The sequence below is a fragment of the Nicotiana tabacum genome, chromosome 19 (genome assembly GCF_000715075.1).
Source record: "Nicotiana tabacum cultivar K326 chromosome 19, ASM71507v2, whole genome shotgun sequence".
Lineage (NCBI taxonomy): Eukaryota > Viridiplantae > Streptophyta > Magnoliopsida > Solanales > Solanaceae > Nicotiana > Nicotiana tabacum.
The window spans coordinates 131,709,693-131,719,490 of NC_134098.1; the positions used below are offsets into that span (position 1 = coordinate 131,709,693).

Sequence of the window (9,798 nt, forward strand, 5' to 3'; positions counted from 1 at the left end):
TTTTTCTTGTTTTCATTGCTAATCATCTTCAATTAAGTACAAGATAAGATAAGATCATTTCAAACTATTTGTTTGAGGAATTTTTTTGTGATCAATATCTGAAACCTTGTACTTCTGATATTTCTGCAAATTTTTTAAAAAGACGAGTTAATTCTGTACAAAAATTAGTAAAATCAATCCTTGAGAAACAAAAAAGTAAAGTCTTGAATGCGCTAATCTTGTAGTCGTGTATAAGGCTGGCAAGTGGGCTGGTCTGTGTATAAGGCTGGCAAGTGGGCCGGTCTAGGCCCGGGACCGCGGGTCAAACGGCTAAACGGGCCAGGACCGTTTGGTCCGGTTTTAGCGGGCCTGGTCCGGTCTCGTGGGCCGGTCCTATGTTTGGGCCCGTCAGGCCCGGGACCGTTTGGCCCGCCAGGGCCCAGGACCGGACCGGCCCGGTCCCTTAGTGGGCCCAACGGCTATTTTTTACAAAAAAAAATAATAATTTTTTTTTTTTATAGCCATTTAACCCCCCAACTTTGTTTTAATCCCAAACTTTTTATAATTACACTTTTTTCCTATTTTCAACTATAAAGATATTGCCATGATTTTTAATGCTATAATAAAAATATAACGCATTGATTTGAATATCTCTTTACAATATTTTTGTCTTTTTATATATATTAAGCTGTACATATAGTATAAGTATATATAAGCTTATATTTATACTATACTATAGTCTATACTATATATACATCTCATAAGATATATAAGCTATATTCGATATACATATATATATAAGCCTATATATATACTATCGAATACGGCTTATATACTATACTATAGTATATATACTATAGTAAGATGTATATATAGTATATCTTAAGATGTATACTATCGAATATGACTTATAAACTATGTATATATATTATAGTATATATATATATATATATATATATATATATATATATATATATATATATATATATCTTAAGATGTATATATAGTATATTTTAAGATGTATACTATGTATATATAATATAGTATATATATATTTTAAGATGTATATATAGTATATAAATCGAATATAGCTTATATATCTTTATTACTATTTTTTTCTCTAACTTCTATAAAAAAAAAAAATTAAAAATATAAAGTTTCTGTTGGGCCCGTTTAGGCCCGTTTGGGCCCGTTTAGGCCCGGGACCGGCCCACTTAACCCGGAACCGTTAGTTCGTGGTCCTGGTCCCAAGCCGGTTCCAACAATAAGCCAGCGAAACCCGGGACCATTTAGGACCGGACCGCATAGGACCGGCCCACTTAGGACCGGACCCGCGAAGTCCACTTAGGACCAGGCCCGGCCCACTTACCACCCCTAGTCGTGTATAAAAGAATAAGCGACCTTCGTTCTCCTTAATCGTATGATTACTCTCCTAAGTTAAAGGTTTATTCTTTTTTCTTTCCCCGAATTTTTCTGACAATAATAATAACATGAAAATAAAATAATTTTAAAAAAAAATGGACGATCAGAAATTGGTATTTACTGTTTACGTTCAACATCATTCGAATTCGTTAAATTACTCAAATATTAAACTTTTATAGGAGAACTAAACTTTCAACTATTTTTATTAGTATTAGTAATATAAGTCTGATAAATATTTTAAGCTTCGAATCACGTATTACGAAGGACTATTCTGAATTTAGTTATTTTTATCCTGTTTACTCTTTACATTTACTTTGACCCTTACATATAGCGACGGTTTTCTTCGTTCAATTTCTCGATTGTGCACCCCGCCGGCCCCTTTCCCTCCCTCTCTCCAACACTATGGCTGAAGTTCTGAAGGTTGTGGAAGAAGTAACAGCTGAATCAAAAAAATTGACGACCAAACTGTTATCTCTAAACGAAGACGAAAGTCTGGTACAACGTGAACTTCTCAATCCCTTGAAATTCTCTCTAAAAGCTGTTGCTTTTTTCTTTGCGATGAATTATTTTTTGGTGTTTGCCCTAACTTCAAACAAAACTCTACAATGTCCCGTATTTTACGTTACGGTTGTGAGTGGTTTGGTCCAAATAAGTGGGACTTTTGTTTGCTGCTATCTTGCCTTTATGAAAATAAAATATGTGAAAGAAGTTGAGGTGAAATATCTAGCTGAAAAGCTATCAGCTTTCGGGGATGAAATCAATGCTGAGATACTTAAGTTGAGCGGGCTGGAGCAGGAAATGGATGCTGATACAAGGAAGAAAGTGGAGAAGGTCAGAGAGAATCTCGATATGATGGAGAAGAGGGTGGTGCAAATGCCAATTTCTGCATCTGTTCCTATTTTCCATCAGTTCTTCATAGTTTATTTCGCATTTAATTCTCTTGTGGCTGCCGCCTTTTTATCAGGTGTCTCCCACGCGGTTTTTTGCTCCAAGTGAGCTAATGAAGACCCCTGCCAAGTAACTAGCTTCGTAACTTCAGTGTGTAGTTGACCTGACTAGTGGATGTTAGTAGTTATTGTGTTTAGTGACTGTGTACTTAGCCAATTGACTAGTATTTAGTGCTTTGTGTGTAGTTAGCCAAGTATCTAGTATCTGTTACTACTTTGTAGTAATGGTGTAATGACTAACTTTGTCTGTTACTTTTTACTATTCAGTTCTTTTAAAACCTTTCGATGGCTTGTTTCGCGCTTAAAAGTCTTTTCAATTCTGTTTTTAATATATATTTTATAGCAATTCTTGAATGCAGTGACTGCATCATGGATTTGGCAAGTATTATGGATTGGAAAATTGATGTTTATCCCTTGGTTTAAATGGGGCTTCCTTTAGGGACAAATATAATAATCAGGGGGTGTGTGGCAAGGTGTGATTGATTAATGTGTTACGAAGCTGGTCCATTGGAAGAAACAGTTTCGATCTTTTGGTGGTAGACTTGCACCGGTGAATAGTGTGTTCTGAATGGGATGCCCACTTATCTGATTCACTTGTTCTTATTCCCAGTAAAGCTGAAAAGAGGATAAATTCTCTAAGGAGCAAATTCTTATGGGAAGGAAGTGCTGATAGGAGAAATTTCATATGGTGAAATGGCAAACAGTAATGTTGGATAAAAAAAGGAGGGGGCTGGGGGATTAAAAATCCAAAGATACATAACAAGAGCTTGCTTTTCAGGTTGTTATGGAGGTTAAATGGTAATGGTAGGGAGTTATGGAAGGAGGTTGTTAAGCAAAGATGATAATTGGTGCCCAATCCTTTGTTAATACCTGACAGATTAGCAATTTGGAAGCAAATATGCGGATTATGGTTTTAAATTGACACCCCTATAGTTTGTGGTCTTTGTTATTTCACATTCAAAAAAACCTAAAATATGAACCTCGTTCAGTGAACAGCGCAAGAACTATTAATAGGAACAACAAACTATGGGAAGTGCCACCTGAAGTGTTTGATTCAGTCGTTGACACTAACATAAAAGGAACTGCAAATGTTCTGCATCACTTTATTCCCCTAATGCTTGAGAAGAAGCAAGGAGTGATCCTAAATATGTCTTCTTTATGGGGAAGATCTGCCGCTGCACAGGTAAAACTCAGTTTCTATTGAAATTACCATAACTTTATATTTCTACTCTAAATCTGTTAATCATATTGCTGATGATTTGCAAAAATATTGGTTCTTGTACGCCAGTTGTGCATCGGATCTCATATTTTATGTCCCTAGAGTTCCACGTCATAAATTCTTGGATCTTTTCCTAATAACTAAGGGATTTCAAAATATGCAAAGAGCCAATATGCTTGATGAGCTTCATTTTGCTAGGTTAATTTGGTGACAGTTGAGAACATTTGCCCTAGATGATTTGTAGTGACCATGGAACTCAAACATTGATCCTTTAAGCATTTAAGAACCTAAGTTGCATTTTGTTTTTTTGGGTCTCGAATATGAACTTTTAAACTGGAACTTCAAAATTTGGAAGTGAATCATCACCAGATTAACAATTCAAATGGGTGATGAAAATGCCAATTTATTTCGATTCCAATTAGCTTAAATCACTTCTGGGGGTTGGAGTCTGGCCAAAATTGTTGTGACCTGATAAGATCTTCACAGGTGGCACCATATTGTACTTCAAGGTCAGTTGCGAAGGAGTTGCCTCCTAGAATGGCAGCTTTTGCACATAATCCTGGTGTCATTTACACGGACATGCTTCAATCGTGCTTTGGCAATTCAGCATCCCTCTACCAGACACCTGCCCTTCTCTCCTCAAACTCGTCATGAACTAAGAACTACTTATATACGATTTCTGTGGCTGTTTGAATGCAGTTTTAACATCTTTATTCAATCGGTAATTGGGGCTTGTCTAGGAATGCTACAGTTATGTTTCAAGTTATGCATTTGCCTCAAGATGAGTTTCATACTCTAGAAGTTTGCTGATGTTTAGAGCCTTCTACCTTGTCAGGGCTCCAAAGGCAGCTAATATGATACTGAATCTAACTGCGGCTGATAATGGGGCGTCTCTATCGGTGTAAATTTATGCAGCTGAGGGACATACTTCCTTTTGTAGGCAGCAGAACGACGGATACTACCAGTTTTTGGCTCCATTGAGTATGATGATATCAGTTTTGTCTCCAGAGGGCCAAAGTTTTCTTATGATTTTGTGAGTTTAGGAGATTTGAAACGTTTGGAATGTTTTGAGCAACTAAGATAGAGTCAGAAAGGAGTTTAGGCTTACGTAAATTTTGTTTCTTTGTTTGTTAAAGTAGTTCACATTTTCCGAGCATTTTTTTTTTTGTTTTCATTGCTAATCATTTTGAGAAATTTTCAGAAATCACTATTGTTTAGTGGCTATTAACTTTCTATAGCTACCATATACTTAATTACTTCCTATAGCCCTTTTCAGTTGTTATACTAATGTATTCAATGTATTCAAGCTACCGTATTCATGAATACCGCAGCAAAACTCGGCGAAAAACAGGGCAATCCAGCTATACGGCGCTGTATTCATATGTATTCTCGCACTGTATTCATGAATACAATAACGACAATCTGCGTAAAAATAGGTCTCTCCAGCTGTTTAAAAACGAAAAATGTATCAATTAACGTGATACACTCCTAATATAACTCAACAAACACAATTATAACATGCAACATTATCAATCAATAATGAGAAGATTTATCAGACGACAAATACCAAAAAACAGAGCCTTCTTCAGAGTTTCAGTTCCTTTTTTTTCCTGGTATCGTTCAAGATTTTTTTTTTCACTGATATTGTTCGAGGTTATGCTAGGAAGTGATACAAGTATCTACTGAAATAGTTTGAAATTCGATTTTCTAGATGGCAAGTTTAACTGTGCTACTTCGTCATTCTGGCAAGTGGAACATTGAGAATAGTTATATCGATTATTCGATTGATGGGATACTGTTAAAGGAGTATGTGTCGTACAATGATTTGGTTGCTTCAATTTCGAAGCAACTTGCCATAGATTTGAGCTCAAAGTCAATTAAAATTGAAAACAAAGTGGAAGAAAATTGCACGCCTATGGAAATACACAACGACATGGGTTACAGGATGTATGTATAGTTGAAAAAGGAGAACAGAGAATTCAAGATATATCTATTGTGTATAACTACAATGGATAAAGAAATTATAGCTGGAGGAAGTTTAATTCAAAGTGACCTAATGCAACTAGATGAAACAGATGGGGTGAGTAAATTTGATACAATTGATATACTTGCGCTTGAGTCTTTAAACTCAAGTGAACCAATTGAGGTTTTCGAATCGGAAAGGAATTTGATTATTTCAAAAACTAATCAAAGAGAGGTCATGGCTGGACAAGTATATAAGGATAAGGCGACATTGAAGGCGGTGATGGAGCAATATGCAATTGCTGAAAGGTTTCAATTCCGGGTTGATAGGTCTAATGCAATCAAGTTTGAATGTTATTACTTACAACCTCTTTACCAATATGTTGTATTCAACTATATAGATATGTATCCGTAATAGTTTTATAAAATATTCATGGCAGAATTTTATAAATACAACAAGTATAATATTGTATTCATAATATATGCTTTCCTTCATGCTAAGTTTCTGTATCAGTGTTCTTGTAATTGAATGTTGTGAAACAGTATATTAATGTATGTTTATACATTGTTTCATGCAATGTATTCAAAAAAAGTTTTATAGTATATTCATGTAACATACATTGTATTTCGTTGTATGTTTATATATTCAAAACTTTATTGGCAAATGAAAATAATGTGTGTCTGTAGCCGAATCAACTGTAGGATCTGTATATGTTTTATCCATACATAACCAGTCGTATTTATAACACAAATGTATTTGCAGCTATACATTGTTATGTATTTCTGAGGATTGTGAATGGAGATTTAAGGTTTCTAGTATTAGCAAATCACAAATGTTCAAAGTGAGGGAGTTCAATGATAAACATACATGTTCGTTGAAGGATAAAGTGTAAGAGCAATGTCAAGCAACCAGTTGGTTGATTGGGGGAATGATTAGGTCCAACTTTACTAATCATAAGAGGAAATACACGCCAAAGGATATAATTGATGATGTGAAATCGGACTTTGGTGTAGATGCTAGTTACATGTTGGCGTGGCGCGCTAAAGATAAGGCAATGAATTTTTTGATAGGTGAACCAGCTAATTCATACAATAAATTACCAGGGTACTTATATACATTGGATATGACATATCCCGGTTCACATATTAGAATGGAAAAACTACCTAAAAATGAGTTCTTGTATTTGTATATATCGTTGTATGCTTTTATAAAGCGGTTCGATTACTGTAGACCCATAGTGGTTGTGAATGGCAGCCACCTAAAATCGACATATACAGGGACATTCGTCTCTGCTAGCACGTTGGATGGTGCAGGCTAATCAGTTAAAAAAAATACATACAAGTTTGATTAACATAAAATATGGTATTTTGACTTTTTAATACATCTTGAATGATATTTTTTTATCTGTATGCAATTGTATTTACAGGACATATATTGCCACTAGCATATGGTGTTATTGATTCAGAGAATGATGTTGCTTGGCTGTGGTTCTTTGAGCAATTTAAGGTAGCTTAGGGCGAGCGGGAAAACATGTACATTGTTTCAGATAGGAATGAGAGCATCATCAAATCTCTATCGATAGTGTATCTTACGGTACCCCATTTTGCTTGTATATGGCATCTATGGAACAACATATATAAGAAATTCAAAAAGAGCCATGCAAAGTTGAGCGAGGTATACTTTTCGATGGCAAAAGCATACACTCAGGATGAATTTGACAGTCTAGTGGAAAAGGTGAAGAAGGCAGATATTCGGGTGAAAGAATACTTGGAATTAGCTGGATACGATAAGTGGGCTAGGTTGTATGAACCTGTTAACCGGGGATGGACTATGACGTCAAATATTGCCGAGTCAATTAATTCTGCACTTGTATCTGTAAGAGAATTGCCAATATACGACTTCCTAGAAGAAGTTAGGAAGATGTTTGGATGTTGGAATTGCAGCAATCGAAAAGAAGCTTCACACATGTACACAACGCTTGAAAAAAAAATGCCAGGAGATCCTTACATTGAATAAGATATTGTCTACACGTATGACTGTAAGTTTTTTTTTTGTTGTTATAAGTACTTGCATTGACAAAATTAAAATATATGAATACATCATGTATTTATGCCTGATACAACCTCTATTATTAACCTGTTGCCTGCCTTTTTTATAATAATACTAGTGCATGTATTTTGTTGTGTAAAAATGTTGTATTAACTGCATATTATATGTTGATAATACATGTTACTACAACTGTATTTCATTGGTTGTATTTAGTGGTTTTATTTTTGTATTGACAATATTTTACTGTATTTCACAAATAAAAGTATTCACTTTAATATTCTGTCAGATAAATAGTGTTTGTATTCAGTGTATTTTAAATATTTTTCTTATATACATGTATATGGTATTTAATACGTTTAGTCATTGACAGATACACGACTTATACAAATATCCACAACTCATATTTCTCCGTTTAATGTAGGTTGTACCATCGACTGAACACTTGCACATGGTGAATGATGAAGGAAGGCATTACACCATTTTTCTCCTAGAGAAAACTTGCAGTTGTGGGCGGTTCTAAGTTGACGAATTACCATGCTCACATGCTTGGGCTGTCTTGAAAAGCAAGTTTCTAATGCCGGAAGATTATTACTCGGACTATTACAAACCAAAGTCTGTTGTAATGACATACGAGGTGCCCGTATATCCACTGTCTGACCGAAGTGAATGGAATATACCAACACATATATCAGAGAAAGTTGTCTTACCACCCAAATGGAAAAAACCTCCTGGAAGGCCAAAGAAGAAGCGCGATAAGCCGTTAAGTGAATTATTTCAGAAGAAAAATCAACATTCGTGTAGTATATGTGGGCAGGGAGGACATAATAAGCGTACTTGTAGAAATGCTCTACGTAGGAATTAGTTCATATTCTGATTTTAATTACTGCAATAACTATATGTCATAGATTTGTTCAAGTTTTCTATTACATATTGATTCATTGGTGTATTGGATTCTTATTGGATGATTTTTTTAAGTTTAGATTACTAAATTGAATGCTATTATGTTTCGTGGTATCTTTATAAAATGATTTATATACAGGTATGAGGTATAGCATGACATGTATACATAAAATACATGAGTGTACATTCAAAAAAGAAATTGAATACATATGTAATTCAATTTCAAAAAAACTTCTGAAAACATAATACAACTATGTGGAGGATTAAACTAATACATAAATATAGCAGAATACAAACGTAGGAAATAAAACAGAATATAATCACTGAATATAGTTAAGTTCGAAATATAATAAATACAGTAAAATACGATGAATATAACCATTGAATACAATACTATCTATCATTTAAATATAATAAATACAATAAAAACCCATTGAATACAACACTGCCAATCATTTAAAATATAGCAGAATATAGCTGGATTATAGCAGAAATTTAAAACCATTGAATTATGCTGAATATAGCAGGGCATGTAAATAGCAGGACATTTATACAACCACTGAATAAAACATTGTCTATTATTGAAATATAATAAATACAATAAAATACGATGGATACAACCATTGAATACAACACTGTCTATCATTTAAATATAATAAATACAGTAAAAAAACCATTGAAAACAACGCTGCCTATCATTGAAAAATAGCAGAATATAGCTGGATTATAGCAGGGAATTAAAACTATTGAATTATGTTGAATATAGCAGGGATATGTATCAGCATAATACAACTATATAAATACATAATAGAACTATGTGGATGATTATGCTAATACATAAATACAACATATTATATGAATTAATAGCACAACTTAAAGACTGTTACGGATTCATTCATTAACATCTTAAAAACAAAAGACATTCATGTATTCAAAAACAAAAAAAGGTTGAGTAAAACCATGATGTATTTAGTAATAAGCTGCAAATACAATCCGTTTTACAGAAAACTATTTTAAAACTATCTTCACAGAACTATCTGAATCTGTGAATTGCCTAACAATCTTTGTGGGTGCTTCATTGTCGCTTATGGCATCGGCGTCTATCTTCTGCATAACATAGTCCCAAAGGAGGGCACTATATCTTTGATGGAGTAAATTGGCATCAAAGGTTATTTGTGGAACCAATCCATAAGTGTTCAAATACTCTACGTATGCTGCGACATACAACCCACAGTCCCTGAAAAAGTAGATTGACACAGTTAAATACAATATATATATATATATATATATATATATATATATATATATATATATATATA

The 9,798-nt window shown here is 34.1% G+C and overlaps 2 protein-coding genes across 2 annotated transcripts; both read left to right on the forward strand.

The window, feature by feature from the left end:
- The first annotated feature begins 5,575 nt into the window (after window positions 1-5,575).
- Window positions 5,576-7,045, forward strand: LOC142173726 (uncharacterized). The gene is made up of 4 exons (XM_075239361.1): window positions 5,576-5,838; window positions 6,293-6,418; window positions 6,467-6,837; window positions 6,957-7,045. Exons 1-4 carry the CDS (start codon window positions 5,576-5,578, stop codon window positions 7,043-7,045), a joined length of 849 nt encoding a protein of 282 aa, XP_075095462.1.
- Window positions 7,046-7,216: 171 nt separating this feature from the next.
- Window positions 7,217-7,546, forward strand: LOC107760946 (uncharacterized). Its single transcript, XM_016579091.1, has one exon. It carries the CDS (start codon window positions 7,217-7,219, stop codon window positions 7,544-7,546), a length of 330 nt encoding a protein of 109 aa, XP_016434577.1.
- Window positions 7,547-9,798: the final 2,252 nt, after the last annotated feature.

What these genes read in the sequence shown, in the direction of transcription:
- LOC142173726 (XM_075239361.1), top strand. Translation starts at nt 5,576, where the DNA reads ATGGATAAAGAAATTATAGCTGGAGGAAGTTTAATTCAAAGTGACCTA. An exon ending in CAATATGCAATTGCTGAAAG is followed by an intron (nt 5,839 to 6,292) that starts GTTTCAATTCCG and finishes ATGTATTTGCAG; the next exon opens with CTATACATTGTTATGTATTT. An exon ending in TGTTCGTTGAAGGATAAAGT is followed by an intron (nt 6,419 to 6,466) that starts GTAAGAGCAATG and finishes GGGAATGATTAG; the next exon opens with GTCCAACTTTACTAATCATA.
- LOC107760946 (XM_016579091.1), top strand. Translation starts at nt 7,217, where the DNA reads ATGGCAAAAGCATACACTCAGGATGAATTTGACAGTCTAGTGGAAAAG.